At 40.2% G+C, this 19,415-nt stretch overlaps 1 protein-coding gene across 4 annotated transcripts in view; it reads right to left on the reverse strand.

Annotated features, from left to right (window-relative positions):
* Nucleotides 1-267: 267 nt before the first annotated feature.
* Nucleotides 268-19,415, reverse strand: part of LOC143731507 (uncharacterized) — a 32,080-nt gene continuing 12,932 nt past the window's right edge. Inside the window, exons 2-9 of one of the 4 annotated variants that reach the window (XM_077222464.1) lie at nucleotides 18,091-18,222; nucleotides 4,797-4,925; nucleotides 4,677-4,707; nucleotides 1,434-1,466; nucleotides 1,289-1,324; nucleotides 1,072-1,156; nucleotides 826-882; nucleotides 268-531 (exon numbers count right to left, since the gene is read on the reverse strand). In XM_077222464.1, the coding sequence (XP_077078579.1) occupies nucleotides 429-531; nucleotides 826-882; nucleotides 1,072-1,156; nucleotides 1,289-1,324; nucleotides 1,434-1,466; nucleotides 4,677-4,707; nucleotides 4,797-4,925; nucleotides 18,091-18,213 (597 nt within the window). In that variant the 5' untranslated portion in view covers nucleotides 18,214-18,222 and the 3' untranslated portion in view covers nucleotides 268-428. The other 3 variants (XM_077222463.1, XM_077222466.1, XM_077222465.1) reach the window with 3 other exon arrangements.

Below are 19,415 nucleotides of genomic sequence, written 5' to 3' on the forward strand. Positions count from 1 at the left end.
CAACATTATTTTCCTGTTATCTCTGTAAAGCTGCTTTGAAACAATCTGTATTGTAAAACGCGCTATATACATAACGGTGACTTGTACAGACACCCGAGGCACAACCTTAAGCAATGGCCCTGAATAGTGGTTCAATGTCAACATTGTGACAACGGCGTAAACAACCTTCACCACACAACGTTAGTTATAGCAACCTTTTGGCCATGCTGTCAAAACGTTGTTAGAAGGTTTGGTACGTTGTGGTTATGCTCTGTGTATCAATATAAAAACAAAGATTTGATTTCAAGAAGCATTGTTTGTTTAGCAGAAACACAACAAGGTTTCAGATCGAGTCTTTAAGAACAGAAATTCCTTAAATGGTGTACAAGATTAAAGGGATGTTGAGCCCTGAGTTTGAGTAAATCATGACCTGAGTTGATTTAAACTGATCATCGTCTGGACAAGGAGTCGTTTAACTGTTCAGATTCAGATTGATTCAGTGAATCACGAGCATCAGATCTGATCTTCATTTGGACAGCAGATTCGGGATCCCTGAGAGAAACATATTCAGTTTTAGCAAATTAAGATTCATAGTGCTAAAGATTCACTTACAGCAGATGAAGATTCATTCACATCAGATCTGTGTGAAAGTTAAAACATCAAATGCTTGTTTCAAATCTTAAATGTTATTTATTTATTTATTAAGTCTTTGAGATTCACTCCATTTTGTTTATTTGTTTGTCTAAATGACTATCACTGCATTCAAAGAGCTAATTTGATTCGTTCATTCATTCTGTGTGAATCAAACCCATGATCTCAGTGTTGTTCATCTACAGAATCACTCACCTGTTTTCTGAATCATTCTCACACTGACAGATGAACCGCACTTCCTTCGGAAAAAATCTGACAACAGATTGAATATGATTATTACATATCACATCCATCACAGGGTTTGAGTTTATTTATTCAGACTGTCATGATTCCACTGTTTTGCATTCGGTAATCTGAAGATGAAGGGAAATGTGATTCATGATGACATGAGCTCCTGAGATTTACTGACTGAAATGATTCTTTAGATTGATTACGACTCACCTGAAGATCCTTTTACGCTGAATCAAACACATCAGGAAGATGATGAGAAGAACAAGGTAAACAGCCAAAAGCCACCACAACTGATCTATTCAAGTGATATACAAATAAAATCAGCTGATTAAATCAATAAATGAATTAATGAAGCAATGATATCAGCTGATCTGTAAGAATGATAAATCAATATCAGAGTTGAGGTTTAAAGCTCTTGATGTTTTACCTGAGAGCTGGAGAGGAGGAGTCACTTCTTTCACATCTGTAAAACACACAATGATCACAAATATCAGCCAATATGACAGTAAACATTCACACTGGATTGAGTCTGAATCAGTGTTTTATTAGTGAATTAGACACACGTTTATCACCTGAGTTTGGAGTCGCTGTAGTTTCATTCCTCACTGAAAAACACATTCACAATCATCATGATTCACTTACAGAAGATTCAGTTCAACACAGAATTTGATCTGAATCAGGACCATAGACTGTAAAAAAAATGGACAAAGCGTCTCTGACGTCACCCATAGACTTTCTGAATAACGGTTTTGAGGCCATTTATGGGGGGTATGGGCAGCGCCATTTTTGAAAATCTTGGGAAATCCTAACCCCGCCCACCTTCTGGCCAATCCATATATGGGTAAAGGGGCGGGCTTTGTGTGAGACTGGCCGGCCAGTGGACACGCCTCTTAAGCCAAGGAGTGGCAGCATCAGCTATCTGTAACGTTATAAGATCGACTGGCAGACTAGGCTACTTTTTACAGTCTATGGCTACTACATTCACTGCAAAGCTGCTGAAGAGTACAACCCATCTGAATGAAGAAGCGCGCGGGCAGATGTTCGCGCGGCCAGCTCTCTTTACAACACAAGAGAGCTAAAGTTACACCGCCCTAAAAGTATATCATGCGCTCACGACTAGCTCTCCTTTCGGACGGCGAACCGCCTCTCGCGCTCCCACATTTCTTCCCTCGTTGAGACTCGACGGAAGAAGCCCGTGGGTGGATGTTCGTGTTTCACAGAACTGTTTTACAGAAACAGTGTTTCAAACGTCAGTTATAACCATTAGAGGTGTGAACCTTCACTGGTCTCACGGTTCGGTTCGGTTACGATTATCATGCCATCGATTCGTTCAATTCGATATTGCGATGCACCGCATCCTCAATTTTACGTCAAAAGTGATGTGTGCGTGCGCGCGTGTGTGTTTGCCTGTTCGGGAAGTCGCAGTGACAAAAACAGAGACATTCCAGTTTAAGTTTCATGGGACTAAAGCCTGTTTATGCCATTAAGAAAATGAAATTCTGTCAAATCAATTTTGTTTTAAAGAAATGTTCATTTAAAAGCAGCGCTCATTCATCAGTGTATAATGTTACCCTGGAGACGCGCGCATCAACCGTCACCGAGTCCGCTGTTGAAGACGATCATCCATTTATAATCATGCGTAACAACACAATTGTAATTTGACCATCGGGTGCGGAAGGGTTGCCATCTGTCTCGGTTTGTCCCGATTTATCTTTTAATAATCTGTCCCGGGAAATGTATCCACTCTCCCGAAAGGCTACGTGAATGTATGTTCAAACCGTGTAGCGCGTGCACAGCAGAGAGGGAGAGAGCGAGACCTTGCGTGTGTGTGCCTCAAGAAGCGCATGTAACTTGCATGCGCATGTAATGTATGTATGTAAATGTATGTAAGAAAGAATGTTTAATTCGCCCTCGCGTCTCGCCTCCCTCTGCCAGTGTATACTACCGGCTACCACGACAAAGCACACGCGCGATGAAATGACGTCAGAAAAGCGTCAGTACATTATAACTGGTCTATTACTGAACCAAAACCGAATCGTCCTCGTCTGCATCGCAGTGCATCGTAGAAACGATTAATTTCGACACCCCTAATAACCATAGGTAAAGTACCTCGGACGCTAACTTATCTGAGGCGATTTAATGCTAACTGTTGCAGTGCCACTGCCCACAAACTGTAAAATCTAACATTGTCCTTACTAACTATTGTTTAGTTAACTTTACTTAATCTCCGATAATGTGTTGAACTTACTTTAAAAAAATTAGTAATCTGTACTGTTTGCATGCTATGCCTTCATTACTCAGAAAACCCTATTAAACATGACTTGACTGGTTTGAGTACCATTTTGCCAAAGCAAAAAAAAAAAAAAAAAAAAAACGGCAGGGCAAATGGTTTTTGATTCGGGGCAATTCTTGATAGACTTTTCACTAATTTCTTCCACTTCTGAAGTCATCGTTCTTCTTAGTTGCATACGCTCATTTTCCAGTCATCTTGAATGTTATTGTCAATACAACTAAACATTTTGGGAGAACGTCACATAAGTTGACTTCATAAATTCATGTTGATTTCCTAAAATCAACCTAAAATTTCTCACCATTATTGTGATTAGTGTCCCTTTGCGCACTTGGAACTTCATTTATATTATTCTGATGCTCTTCCAATTGATGCAGTGATGCAACATGAAATCACAGTTATTTGATTTCAAAGGAAGTGAAGTAATAAATATTATATATATTTATATTTAAATTATTTTCATGTTCTTAATGAATGTATTTATGATGTATAACATAACTATCATGTTTAATAATGATCTTTTTACATTTTAATTGCAAACACTTATGGCATACACTTTTAATTGGGTTGTTATAACCCCTCTATATTTGTTACAATATCTTGCAATTTTGCTTGAGTCACACACTCACTTCAACATTCAGCATGCAAACCACAACAATGGTCACAAGTTTGTTTTAAATTAATTAGACCATTGCAATTGTATTTGCTGTGTCTTGTCAGTATAATACAAATAGAATTTTAATGGTAAAATAAAGCCAAAAATGGTAGAACAAAGCAATTAATTTATTAATGCCGCAATGCACTCTGGGAGTACACTTCCTCAGATCACAGATAGAATTAAGTTGACAAAACTTAAATAGATTAAGAAGAACTTGATGTAGTTAAGTTATGCTTACTTACTTAAATTAAGGCAACGAGTTTGCACAATTTAATTAATTAAACTGAACTAATTAGTTTTTAGTGTGCTAACTACCTGAAATAGTAGTGGAATGTCACTTACTGGAAAAATGGAGCGTAGTACTCCTACAGTGTCAGTTAGTGCAGTTTATAGCAAGGCAACCCATTTTATGCACGATATTTCAATACAAAAGTTCAGAAAGGATACAGAGGTGGTATGATGTGTTGTGTCAGATGTCAAATTTCAGGAATTCCACAGCCCGTTATCAGCTGTCAATCAAGCTGTCAGTCAAAGTTAACCACACCCTTATTTGTCATACATTTTATATCTAAATACGATCTAAACTAACGATTTAGAAAAAAATTCACCCCCCTCACAGTTGTCAGGCACTCGGAACCTATCGAAAAATACAATAAAAGTCCATGGGACCAACCTGTAAAAACATGAATTTATGCTGTGAAACCGGACATTTTAACATGTGGTCTATGGACATTTGCTCCCTTTTGGGACCTGCCCCTAGTGGATTTTCGATGCATTGCAGTTTTTCGCACTTTCGGGTAGGCTTTATTTTTCAGATTATAATGTTGCCACTTGATCAGGACACACTGATGTGTGTGTGTGTCTCACCCCTGTACATGGTCGTATGCTTGTGATGAGACTGAAATGAAGGATTGAAACATTAGAGAATCATGTTAATGAAAGATTAAATATGAAAACAGAAGAATGATGTGTTGAGAGTTGATTTACTCCTGGAGTGTCACAGACGATCTCATGACGGAGATTCACACAGCGAGACGTGACGAGACGATCACATGAGACTGATGATGCAGGATAGATCAGTCTGTGTGGATTATCTGGATCTGCTACACACTGATCCTGAACATATGAAAGACAATCAAATAATGTGTGTGTGTGTGTGTGTGTGTGTGTGTGTGTGTGTGTGTGTGTGTGTGTGTGTGTGTGTGTGTGTGTGTGCGCGCGTGTGTGTGCGTGTTTTTCAGGTGTTCCCTAATGCTGTGTGGACAAAATGTGGCCAAAAGAGTAACACATAAAATATGGTCACCATATTTTGGTATATTTTTTACCAATTGGTTTTGACGCCTGATTGTTCCCTGAAGACAGAGGAATAAACATCTTATTCTGTGGATCTTACAGCCCCGTTCAGTGTAGAGGTGTCAAATTGATCACATTTTGGGGTAACCTTGACGTTGATTTAGATATTTTTTCAAAAAAATATCAGTGGTATTGTGTCTGCTATTTCATAAAGAAACATTTTTGAAGCACTGCAACAACACAGAGTGTGCAGAGGTTACCATACATTGTTTTTGTTTTTAACATCAGGTGACCATTTAATGAGTGAATTTTCAATTTTGGGTAAAATATCCTTGTAGCTTGAAAAGTTAAGTGTGATGTGGGGAACATATGATCATTCTGTGTCTTCTGTCCCTCATTATGACCTTGTGGATTGTCCATTTACAGCTGCTATTACAGTTTCTTTTTTTTTCTTTTTTTTTTTACAGTCGCTAGGACACATCTCTCAAAACTTTGGTAATTTTTTCAAAACTGTTCACTCAGTATTCATAATCAACCTTAAAGGGTTAGTTCACCCAAAAATTTAAATTATGTCATTAATGAGTCACCCTCATGTCGTTCCAAGCCCCTAAGACATCCGTTCATCTTCGGAACACAGTTTAAGATATTTTAGATTCAGTCCGAGAGCTTTTTGTCCCTCCATTGAAAATCTATGTATGCTATATAGTCCTTGTCCAGAAAGGCATTAAAGACATCATCAAAGTAGTCCATGTGACCTCAGTGGGTTAGTTAGAATTTTTTGAAGCATCAAAAATACATTTTGATCCAAAAATAACAAAAACGACGACTTTATTCAGCATTGTATTCTCTTCCGGTTCTGTTGTCAATCCGCGTTAGGCCAGGGAAGTCACTGCTGTTCCTACAGGACCACTGGGAAAGCGTTCCCCGTACATTGGAAGGAAGGGACGCTGCGGAAGCCACATCCAACCCAGAGGGAGGTAACGTGGAGAATACACATATGAACTGGGCGGAAACCGGGCAGTCGAACATATGGAATGTCACTGGGGTGGCTCCAGCCTAAGACGGGGGAGACACACCAGACAGTGACGGCATAGAGACTCTGCCGAGGGAAGACACGAGCTCGCCGCAGGGAGCTGTATCAAGGAAGAATACACATATGGGGTCGCCGTAGGGACTGCAACATATGGACCCAGCCTAACACAGGTTCCACACTGCTTACGAGTGGTAGGCCTAACACCAGACGTTCCGCACGTCCGACGTCGGAGGGGTGTGGAGGAACTCAACAGGGTTCAATTTTAAGGGAACTCAACTGGAGTAGAAAGGCGCACGTATCCAGTCCATAGGAGGGGAATGGCGCAGCAAGCCGACACTTGAACCGGGCTCACGGTGAAACTGGCTTCATGAGAAGGGAGCCCACGGGAAGCAGCGGTTCAACTAGGTGTCGTCCAGCCCCCAACTCTAGAATCTGTTTAGCAAAGCATATCTTCAACGCCCAGGCGGAGCACTTTACACTCATCATAGAGGAGCTCAACACCTAAGTGGACATGTTGCATCTCGGATTTTTACCGAAATGAAGGCAAGCACTAAGTGCAACTTTGCATGGAAACAGCCTTCCCTCTCTGCTGAGTTCCAACAGATATTTGTAGAGCTGGTCTGAGGTCTATGGCTTGCATTCTGTACACGTCCAAGCGAACGGACAGAGAAGCCAGGGCTGGATCTGCCTCCTCCAGGGCAGCGCTTGCAGGCTCACCACCTGCTCCTATTATGGGAGAGGTAGGAGCCTTGGGCACAATCCGAGCCGGGGTCTCAGCTTGTGAGAGCTAGCCGGCCCAGACTCCAGGCACAATACGTTGACCGAAAGCGAGCAAGTCCCTACCCTCTAGTAGAGACCACGCGAGCAGGAGAACTGATATAACAGAATTTTTAACTCACTGCCTGCAGTGGCTCAGGGGCGGTCTCTGCAGTGCAGTCGCACCAGGGACAAGGCCCAAGAGGATAAAGAGGGACGCAAGGATTTACAAGACCTTGCTCCTCAGGAACCTGACGATCAGAACGTGCTTCTGCACACTTCTGCAACACGATGAGCGTCGTTTAAACACCGAGGCAACATCATTTTGAGGGTGAAGGAAAACAACCTACTCCAACCCATTTTGCAGGAAAGAGAGCACTGTAGTGATCGAAAGCTTTCAGGATCTCCTCTGGAGAGAAGACGCACTCAACGACTAGGTTCCACTTCTAAAGGCGTAAGCACGCTACCCATTTCTAGGGGGTGCTCGCAGAAGTGATGGTAACTATCACATGTCCCTGTGATAGCCACCTGAACCTCCGCGTTCAAATGTAAGACCGCCCGGAATCTCCGGGGGAAGAACGCGGGTGCCATCGTGCCCCGTCCCTGAAAGAGTTTTCAGGGGAAGTCAGGAAGGCTGTCGATGGGAACGAGGTCTAGTTGGGCCAATAAGGGGCAACTATGAAGACCTGTTCCTCTCCTGACTTAACACGTAGGTGCAAGCGACGGGCGCAAAAAGACAGGAGCGTTGCTCAACACAACATGTGAAGATCACTGGGCTTCAGGAGCATTTTCTGCTCAGCACTTGAGTGTGACAAGTTCACTGAGCTTCAGGAGCATTTCTGCTCAACACCTGAGTGTGATGAACTCACTGAGCTACAGGAGCATTGCTGCTCAACACCTGAGTGCGATGAACTTCACTGAGTTTCAGGAGCAATTCTGCTCAACATGAAGTGTGATGATTTCACTGACTTGAGCAGGCGCAAGGCGACCATGAGTCGCAGTCACTTTTAGAAGGCTCACTGGGGTTAAACGCATTTCTGCGGGCCCCTGGAGCAGCTGAGACCCAGTGTTTGTCCAAGGGTAGTCCCCTCGGTTTACACAAACACTGGCGGAAAGATGAAACCGGGGGGGGGCAACTGAGCGGCCCCGGAATGGTCATGACCCAGCTGGACCCAGGGGATGGAGTCTCCACTTGCCCTGGCTATAACTGTCGTGAGGCTCGATGGCGGCACAATTGAGTAAAGCGGGAAGAGTGGAACAAAGCGTCCTCAGAAGCTTCTGACTCCAAGGAGGAGGTGACGGGTGAGTTGTGACATGCAAGGGAAGCTTGCGCAACGGTCGCAATGTCTAACAACTCGAGGCACGAATGCCCGTGTAGTCGGGGGTCGCCCAGGCCCCCGTTAAAACACGCCCTTTGTACATGGCCCCTCTGTTGAAGAGGGTTTGGCAGCAGACCGGGATGAACTATAGTCACTGTAGAAGATTTTATTATTTAGAAAACAAGTAATTTTGCTATATATTTGGACACAATTATTTCTTCTGTCTGTGACTTTGGATTTCCTCTGTGTATGTGAAAGACCTTGAATGGAATGTTGTTTGCTGCAGAAAATTCTATTCTGAGAAGTCACATGGTAAAAGACCTTTACCCAAAACTATCTATAGGGTGTGTTACCTTCTTTGGAAGAAGAAGTATGTATATAACTCTGAACCAAAATGTACTCGGGAGCGCGCACTGGAAGGCCGGAGGGCCAGAGAGCGTTAGAGCGCCGTTCTATGGAACGGGACGGCGTTCGAAAATAAAGTCTAATTATTTCTGGCATCAAAGATCTCTGCGAAGTTATTTTTCAGAAAGATTGAAAACCACAACATTTGGCGCCCGAACAGGGACTTGGGTTTTGAGGCAAAAGGAACCACGAAAGGCGACTCTGGTGACCGACACAGACAACAGTGGCCACTGTACTTTGAGGTGAGCAGATTTTTGCTTTTGAAAAAGTATGTGTTGTCACCAGTGAGCCAGAGTGGTAAGACCCTTTAAAATGCTTCTCCAAGTTTAAAGAACTAAAAAATTGAAAAGAGGATCTTTGATTCTAGAAATAAGTATCTATTGTTGTTGATGATGTCAAGTACTGTGTTATAGCGCGGCGGAGCTCCCGTTAGTGTTTGCCAGTGTTTATATAATCTGATGCAGATTGTGTGAATATTGGTAGGATGCTGATGTGCCGCTAAAGGTTTTGTCGTATGTACGTAAGAATTTATGTTTACTGTTAAAGGATAACAATTATTGTTTTTTCTTGTCAAGAGGGCCTTGAGGATGACAAGTGTACTGATAGAGGTTATCAGGTTTCTTATAGATTTAAGTATACTGATAAAGGGTATCAGGTTTCTGTGTTTCCTATTAAGAGGGCCTTGACGGATAATGGGATAGCATGTACACAGATGAAGTTAAGTATACTGGTAAAGGTTACCAAAATTCTGTGTTTCTTATTAAGAGGGCCTCGACGGATAATAAGATAGCATGTACACAGAGGATTATAAGTACTGATAAGATATCAGTGTTGATCTGTGTTTACTTGTAAGTGGGCCTGGACGGATACAAGTATAGCATGCGTACAGATCAAGGTTAACTTCCGGTTACCGTTTTGTTAAAGATTTAGCAAAAGTCTGCTCGGGGAAGTTATGTTTGGCTTAACAGTTACCGCCTCGACTAGCGAGGGACTGCTCGGGTTAAGTTAAATCCTATGGAATAGGGGAATTAGAAGTTTAGCTTATGGTTACCGCATTGTTATAGGAATGACAATGGACTGCTCGGGTAAGCTAAATTGAATCGCAGAGGTCTGTGATAGTTTAAAGTTATTCAGTGAAGTATTGTTTGTAAAAACAGTGAGAAACACTGTGAGTAGAATATAGCTCTGTGTGTGTATGTAGGATCCTGTCCTGTGTGTCTGCTTGACTGTGACTGTGGTTAAAAATAGGTGACAAGGAATGTGTGAATGTGCTTGAGAGACAAGTAATGTATAAATGAGTATTAAAAGTAAAGGAAATAGTAAAAGAAAACAATTGTTTCAAGATATTAGTCTTGCAGATTATTGTAGTATAAATAAGTTAAAGTATAAAATATATATTAATAAATGGACTGATATATATTAATGGATAAATAAATAAGAATGCACGTGCTTAATATATTATATCTTATATCTGAAGACGTCTAAAATTTGTATCTCATTATCCCTGAAGACAAAGTGAGAGAAAAATGATTCTATTGTAGAAAATTAAGTTTGTGCTAAGGAAAAAATAACTTTTGCAGTGTGCTAAAAGTGAACAAGATTGAGTGACAAAGTTTCAACAGTCATAAATAATTTACAGCAATCTTAGAATTGTAGTAAATGTGAATTGTTGGAAATGGGTGAGGAAAAGTTGATTCACCATGTTAGATTATTTTGAGCACAGCATGCAAATATAGGAGAAAGATTGAAGGCTGATTTTATGATAGGGAAATTATTTAATTGTATTATACTCAGAAAATCAAAAGTTAGATTATTGCTCATATTGCAATGAAGAAATAGCTTGCTTTTTCCATGCAACGAAGAACTTGCTTTACTAAAAACAGAATGGGAGAACTGCTGTTGTCAACCAGTGATTATTATATAGTATAAAAGAACTAGAAAAAGATGGTTAAAATTGGAATTTAGATAAAGAGCTAATATCTCAGGAACAAATATTTATAAAGACTAATTTGATCTATGCAGCTCTCTGAGTGTTCAAGTTTCAGATGGCTTCAGTGTCGAATGGAAGAGGTGAAAGGTCAAAGGCGACTGCAGAGAGAAGAAGAAGAGAGGGTGAGGGGCTTTCAGCTCCCCTTCTGAAGATGACCACTTTCTGGCATGGAGAAAGACTGATTTAATGCTGGAAAAGGTGAAACTTTCACTATTTCACTGGAGACTTTTTCCTGAGGACAAGAGGAAAATCCTGAGATGCAAAGCTGTGGCAAAATCTATCAAAGCCCAAACTGAGAAGGGGCAGAGAAACAACAGAGCCTATATTCCTGTTTACACCAAGCCTTGAGTGACAGCTAGGCTGACGACACATGCAGAGCGACAGCCATGAAGCTTTAACAGACTGATAATCTAAAAACAGAAGAACTGACTGAAACCCTTCCCTTACGGGCAACACAGGTGTGGCAACTTCAATGATCACTCTAGAGACTGCTTCAAATTTAATTATTATATTAACTTAATTCATTCTGATTATTCACTGGTCTCATAAGCAATTCTTTATATTCTCTGCTAAACTAACCCTCTCTGCTTTTCCAGTAGGTTCAAGTCCAGCCATATAAAAAAGAAAGAGAATACACTGAAAGAGAGAAGTGGGTGCTCAACTCACCAAATAGTTCAACCTGAGGTTGGATTTGGTATAGTGAGGGCTATTATATGAAACAACTATAGGGCTAAAAGCATGAGAAAAATTTATCTGTAGAAAAGTAAAAGATAGACACAAAATGTCAAAGAATTATTATTATTGTTTGCAAAACAATGATACTGGTCACTCCATTTTGTTTTGGTAAGTTTTTAGAGATATAGATTGGAGAAAATTACTCCAAAAGTCCAAGCTTATGAAATCGCAAAAAATGCTGTCAAAACTGGGATAATGAGATGGAAATGTTGTTGGCCATGGATCCAAGATTATGCAGAGATCTCCAATTTATTTCATAAAGCAGCTCATGAGCAAAAAACAAAAAAGAATAGGAAAAATCAGAAAAACAAATGACAAAATGCATTTGAAAAATTACAATTGGCAGGCTTATTATTCTAAAATAATTAGTCTATTAGAATTTGTAAAAAGAAAAAAAGGATTATAACAACGGTGTTAAACTAAACCTTATGATCATTGACACTTCTCAGTAGTGTTTCACATAGCTGTGTTGACCTGATCAACCCTTGGCTAAAATTATAGGATGCCACATTTAGAGCACAACCTGCAAGAGTGTATGCTGGCCAGCGTGTGTGAGAGAGACACTGAGTGTGAATGAGTGAGAGATGATGTTTGAAGAAACACTAAGGCAAATCAATTATTTTGCCAATACAGCTGTATTTAAAATTTAACATGTGGGCCCACAGGGCAAATACTGCCCAACATAATAATGACCATGGATGGATTTGGTTAAATTTCCTGGTCAGGAACTGAAGTAACGATATGAAAAATCAAAGAATGAAAAGAGAAAACTAAAAATAGAAAAAACAGTGCCACATTTGCGCAGCGCATAACATATCTGCCTTTCTTTGCAGCATAACACGTCTGCCTTTCTTTTCAGCATATCATGATGGAGCTGATCTTTGTCAAAAGTATGAAATATTGTCTTGTAACTTTTGTCAAAGTGGGTTGAGTATTGTCCAAGATGCCTAATAAATAGTGGGTTGATAGTGGAACTCAAGACAAAGAGATAACTGAGTTGAATTGACTAATTATAAGAGTACATTGAAATTTATTGTAAGAAAAATGCAAAAAGTTGCAAATAATGATGAAAAGTCAAATTTATGAAAAACAAATAGGAATATATGGATTAAAGTCCTGCTGTTAATGAAAGCAGAAAGGACACCACTCAGCCCACATGACCTTTCTACAGGTAACAGCGAGAAGTACAATGGGACAGATGAGCAGATGATTGAAATCACATGATGTTTTCACTAACAAAAATAATTAAGCTTTAATTTACAGATAGCAGCAGCTCAATTCCAGGAAGGATTCTGGAACAAGTCTAACAAAAAGAACCAGTAACTATGCTTTGTAATTTCAGAAGAAGTGATCAACAGTGTGACATTTGAGTTCATGTCTCTCAACTTAAAATAAACCAACTAACTTCAGCAAACCCCACAACTGAAGTGAGGGATCAAGGACATGCTGACAATGAGAGAAAGAGTCCATTGCAACGGACGACTCACTGGAGACACCCTGGTGAAAGATTTAATGATTGATGACAAGGTTAACAGAATAATCAAATCATGAATGGAAGAAAAGACAAACTTGACCAGAAACACAGTAATGAGAGGAACTGTGCAAAGAAAAGAGAATCAACAGAGATGAGTACAAGCTCAAACAATAGTCAACATCAACCAACTTTCCTATGATTGGATGTTCAGCCCTTGAATAGATTCAGTAGCAACTTAATAATAACCCCACCATAACAAAAATGATTGAAAGTAAAAATATATTACGCAACATAGAAAACAATGATAATGACTAATTAAGAAAAGAAACTAAAATAATGTTAACAATTAATATAGCATAATGGGAATTAAGACAATTCATGAAGGAAAAAATTAGAACTAAAAATATCTTTAAAATACATTTTAAGGGGTACTCAGATGTAACTTGTCAATACAAGGGTATACTTAATTAATTTAAGGCTACAGTTGAAATTAAAGCAAGTATTAACAAATATTAGATTTAAATTAAGAATACAATTTGATTCAATATGCAATTGATTAGTTAAAATTATATCAAGTAGTGCTCGATAGAAAGTTTATAGACTTAGAGGAAGTTATTGAAATCCAATAACTAACAGGCCCTTATGAACAATCTAAATGGCACCAGAGGGGGGTCAAAAATAGATATTTGCCATTCACATTAAGGACAGATTGTTGAACCAATGAATACTTTTGAATATTCTCAGTCCAGATGCGCAATGGTTTTAAACCAGTGCGCAAAGGGGGGAGTAAGGAAAGGAATTAAAAATTAAAATGAAGTTAAAATTAAATGCATTTTTGCAAAGTTTTGTGAAATTTGTGCAAAAACAAAGTTAAGAAAAGAACAGCGACAAAAATAGGCCATATGTCAGTATACCAGAAGAACTATTAAAACACTTGGTAATGGATTATGTGGACATGATATAGATGGGTAAAAGCAAAGAAATCAGCAGAGGAGGGCAGGAACAGAAATTAAATCTCTGACAGAGAAGTAATCCTTAGATTGGAAGTCTATCAGAAATAAGATCAGATTATATGTCAACTAAACAGAAGAATTAAAGATTAAAAATAAATTGCATACGAATACAAGGAAGTTTTAATAATAATTAAGTTATAATGCTAATGGTTTAAAAGGTTGATAGAAAAACTTTTAGATTGTTAGATATAAAGAAAAAGAAATGTACATATAAGGAATATGTAAGAGTGCAAAAAGTTATTTGCTAGAGTTATTTTTCTAATTGTCTAATGAGTTTATTGAATGACTTTTATGAGATAAATGTAACATTGCTCTGAAGCTTTCTTAGTTAGAGTGATTACATGAGACATAATTAGTTTATTCATGATAGTTTATTTAGAAATTAGTGTCACGAAGAAAATGTATTCAGTTTAGTCTTGAACTGAGGAGCTACAATGAGAATGAGAAGCAACACGCGAGATTAAAAAGGTCAAAATGGAATTTATTGTTTAAATTTGGTAATAAAATAGAAAGTAAGCGAAATGTATTGCAATTTATTAGATAGGTGTAAAGTGTTCTGTTCACTAAAATTGACTGACTAAAAGATGGATTCTTCGAATTTAAGAATTGATATTCTTTCATAAAAAGCGATAGAAATGATAGTTATGTTTACCCAGCCATATTTTGAATTAATAGTCATATGGAACAAGTAGAACAAAAATGCATAATACATTAATTAAACTACTATAATAAGCAGAAGATTTATTATAATGCTTTGTCTGCATTAGGAGAAAAACAATTATATGAAAAAAGTAGAATGACTTATGTTTGGTGATCAGTGTTGCACTTTTACTAAATAATATTGTGCAGGGAGGAAAATTTAGCGATTGAGTCAAGAAAAACTTAAGAGCAGAAGTTAAGGAAAACTTAATGAAAAGTTTGGAAAATTAAGGTTTTCTCAATTAGAGATATTTTTGGAGATGCAATATTAAAAGTGGGTTATTATTCTGTTGTATACTTTGTATATTAAGATCACTAGTTGGAAAACCACGATTAAACGAATGGAAATGCGGAAAAAAGATAATGAAAACTAATTTGAGAGGGCAACCAAATTGATATTTACAAACCCTGGATGTTGATCCCATTAAATGAGGAATTGAGGACGAAGAAGATGATTGATGAGCCAGACCCTAGAGGATATCTACACCGCAAGAAAACTTTCAATAGTATAAGAGACTTTTATGTTTGACATACTCTACATAACTGTGTCAATAACAGGCAATGCTGAACCAAATGTATACACACACTTATAACACTGTCTTATTCTTTGGTTTAATTTTGATTAGGGAGAATTCGAGTTTTTTACTTTTTCCATTAAACAAAAAAGAAAGAACAACTAAAAGAAATAAAATGTATGGAAGAAGATGTTTGGCTCGAGTGCTCCTCCGGAGTGTGGTGGCTTAATCTAGTAATTGGTAAGGAGAATGGGTGACTCAGTTGAGTCACTAGGTAGCATAACTGAGGGAGCTGGATTTTGAAACTACACTCTGGAAAAAAGATAGTGAATGTGAGGCTTAATAAGCCTCAGAGGAGGGAATGTAGAAGATTTTATTATTTAGAAAACAAGTAATTTTGCTATATATTTGGACACAATTATTTCTTCTGTCTGTGACTTTGGATTTCCTCTGTGTATGTGAAAGACCTTGAATGGAATGTTGTTTGCTGCAGAAAATTCTATTCTGAGAAGTCACATGGTAAAAGACCTTTACCCAAAACTATCTATAGGGTGTGTTACCTTCTTTGGAAGAAGAAGTATGTATATAACTCTGAACCAAAATGTACTCGGGAGCGCGCACTGGAAGGCCGGAGGGCCAGAGAGCGTTAGAGCGCCGTTCTATGGAACGGGACGGCGTTCGAAAATAAAGTCTAATTATTTCTGGCATCAAAGATCTCTGCGAAGTTATTTTTCAGAAAGATTGAAAACCACAACATCACACAGGGTGAGCTGCTCTGCCACGGTCACCTCGGGACTCGATCGTGAAGCTAGCGCTGAAGCGGTCACATATGGAGGGAGCCAATGGCTGCAACTACCATATACCCCAGGAGCCTCTGAAAGTTCTTTCAGTGGGACCCTTTCTCACTTCAAACACCAGCTGAACACATTCTCATTGGAGAGACGTGTTAGACCAAGTCCATCTCCAAAACTGAAAAAGAGATACTCAGCCCGTGGGCGAGATTACTCTCTTCCAGTTGACCTGAGGACCCAACGGGCTCTGGAGCACTCGAAGGGAAGGACACTGTACTGATACTCCACCCTAACACGCAACACACAGGATGGCCTGCGGTGCAGAAGGTAGAGATCTGACGCACATGTCTTTCAGGTCGGAGCTGTAGACCAATCTTGGGCCAAGATGGTCACGACCCACCACCTAGTAGCACGAAGAAAGAGTTTACAACTGGCCTTCGTACCTGGAGGAGCGGCTATATCAAATCCTTCGCCAGCAGGATAAGATAAGCACGCACAAGTCAGGAGCACTGCTCAACACTCGGTGTGATGAATATCACTGAATTTTCAGGAGCACGTCTGCTCAACACCTAATGTGATGATTATCACTGACTTGAGCGGGGTAGCCGAGCCTGAGGTAGGGCAGCAAAGTAGAGAGAGTGGTGTTAGTGTGCTGTGCAACACTTACCTGTCTCCACTAGCGGCAGGGGGCGCGTGAGAAGGCGGATGACCGGGTCCTCGAACGCACCAAGCTGCCTGCTGGCGACCAAGGGGGAGCTGAGGGGTGTAAGGCTATACAGGGTCACACCCGCCAGACTGGCCCTCTTGGGACCCAGGAACAGATGAAATTGCTCTCTCTTTGAAGTGTGGGTACAGCTTGCTCCGCTTTTTTTTTTTTTTTTTAGGGAGCCAGCGGCGGAACAGACACACACACAAACAAAGGCTCCACCCGGCCCTCACCCGAGGGGAGGGAGTGATCGTGCCACTCCAAGAGCATCTCATCCATTCCTGGGCGGCCCGCTCCGGAATGCTTTCGCTGTCGCTTGCCGCCTGGCTTGGCAGCGCCTGGAGCGGGCTGGGCGTCTCTACTGCGGCCGGCTCCATGCTGAGGCCTGGGTGGAGGCTCACCCTCCGATGCTGCAATCGGCGTCCTGTCCTCCAGGGGAGCCCCGAGTGAAACCGCTGGCCCACCCATTACAGATGGACCAGCAGACAACACAGGAGGCTCCAGTGGTTGCAGTGGAAGGGAGGAGTGAGGAGCCCACAGGGAATGGTTACCGGGCGGGACATCCAACACTATCCTCCGGTCACCCATCCCACACAGCACCCGAGGGTGGGGCATGGTAACGGGGACTCGCTCTCCGCGAACGAAGGCGAGTCTCGCCCTCAACACTGCGACAGTCATGTTCCCATAGTGAAAACATGAGCTGTCCACAAAAGCTGTCTCAGCGTGCTGTAAGCCCAAACACGTGACACAACAGTTGTGACCATCAGAGAGAGACAGGGAACGACCGCACCCAGAAACGCACTGGCGGAATGACATCTTGAAAAAGACGCAAACGCACCCGTGTTGCTCTTTCAGAAAATAGGACAGTCATCAGTGCCGGAGCACACAGGGGAATGACCGCGGAAACACTGAACTGAGAACTGAAACAGTGAAGCACTCACTTTTCCGCCCTCTAACCAGCCATCAACACACACAAACATTTAGAAATTTGTTGCTGTTAAAACAGCAGTTGAGAGCTCAAAGCTCGCGATCACCGCTGCACTCGCGCTGTAGAACACCAGCACTGGGAGAGTCTTCCTGAAGAACACCGACACACTCGCTCGTTGTAGACAACAGCACTCTCAGAGACATCAAACGATCGGCTCCGAAGCGAAAGGCAACTAGTGCGTGCATCCACTTCCGTATTTATACCCGCGCCGCGGGGGCGGAGTGTGTGATGCGAATCACGCACGCCAATTACATTGGCTCGTTCAATAGTACTCGAAGAAGACAGGCTCTCTAGCGAGAACCCATTTCATTTCAGTCGACGTCAACTACGCCTGACGTTATCGACTGAAAGGGAACTAGTGTTAATATTAAAAGACACACACACACACACACACACACACACACACACACACACACACACACACACATTGTATGTCATTTTTGTTTCTTTAAAATGACAGAAACACTAGTGTGTGTGTGTGTGTGTGTGTGTGTGTGTGTGTGTGTGTGTGTGTGTGTGTGTGTGTGTGTGTGTGCGCGTGTATGTGTGTGTGTGTGTGGTTACCTCTGTATACCAGCTCTGTTCACAGTCTCCATTGAGTGTGTGATTCAGTATAACAGGCAGAATCACGTACACAAACCCCCCAGCGCTCTCAATCTCTCCACATGTCACATTGATGATGTCCATGATTCAAAACTGAAAAAAAAAACAGTGTTTTCGTAGAACAAACATCAAACCTTAAATATTTATCAAGCATGTAATGATGTCTCTTTAAAGCAAGTCTCATCTTCTATCTTTCAGAAGAAAAAAAAACATGTTTAGGGTTTCAGCAAAGAATACTTAAATGTGAGTCTGATCCTAAAAACAAAAAAAAAGCTGATATATTTCAGATAAACTCAAAATATGGCTCACAAATCACATGGATTATTAGGAATCACAAATATCAGATCATCATATTACATTATTACAGCAGTATTGATGACAAATACAGATTTACAGAGCAGAGTGAGAGGATATTAAAATAAAAATCTAGATTTTAACTGGAATGCACAAACTCAATTATTTGTCTCTTTTCGACACTACTTTCAAACTGTAACTTGTACATAACTACTTCAGTTGAGTAACGTTGACAATAAATTAACAGATTCAAACTGCCCGGATTAATAACTTGTGAGCTAGCCTACAATTGTAAATTTATGATTTTTATTATGAAAAATCAGTGTCGATCCTGACCTCCATGGGGCCCTAAGCAAAATTCTGGGCCCTCTACTTGACCCGTGACGCCGTGAGCTATGTAAACCATTTGCCATTGCCACACAGTCACACCTGACACTTCAGTGCTCCCAATACAATCCTCCCTCCTTTAAACAAAACAGTCAAAGAATAAGTACAACGATATAGTACAGAATGAGGTTCAAACAAACAATATTTATTGAATAGAGTATTTCTATAGAATATTGGCTGATGATCCAGCATCTCCTCTACTGACAAATTTAGGCATAGCACCTGCAAATTATAGATTACTCATTTTATAACCTGCATCAGACCCATACAAACTGGCTGCATCAGACCCAATTTCCTTTTATACATTTTCAAATATAAAATACTATTTATACTATGGCTTGGCTCTTGTTATATTTAACTAATGAACTAGTGATACAGATATCAATATCCCTATGAATGATGACATCATTGATATCAAAAATTAACTTTTGTACAAGTGAACATGTAATTCCTGATATCAAAAATAGACATTGGTAGATAAAAATGTAACTAAGGGGCCCTACTAGTAAAAATAATCAAGAATTCACATTGCAAATATTTGATATAAAAAATGCATAAACTGTAAATTAATAAAAGGTAAAATGGCTTGCCATAGCATGTTAAAG

Source organism: Siphateles boraxobius, unplaced genomic scaffold, assembly GCF_051911475.1.
Source record: "Siphateles boraxobius isolate OS27281-9 unplaced genomic scaffold, OSU_SipBor_1 87, whole genome shotgun sequence".
NCBI lineage: Eukaryota > Metazoa > Chordata > Actinopteri > Cypriniformes > Leuciscidae > Siphateles > Siphateles boraxobius.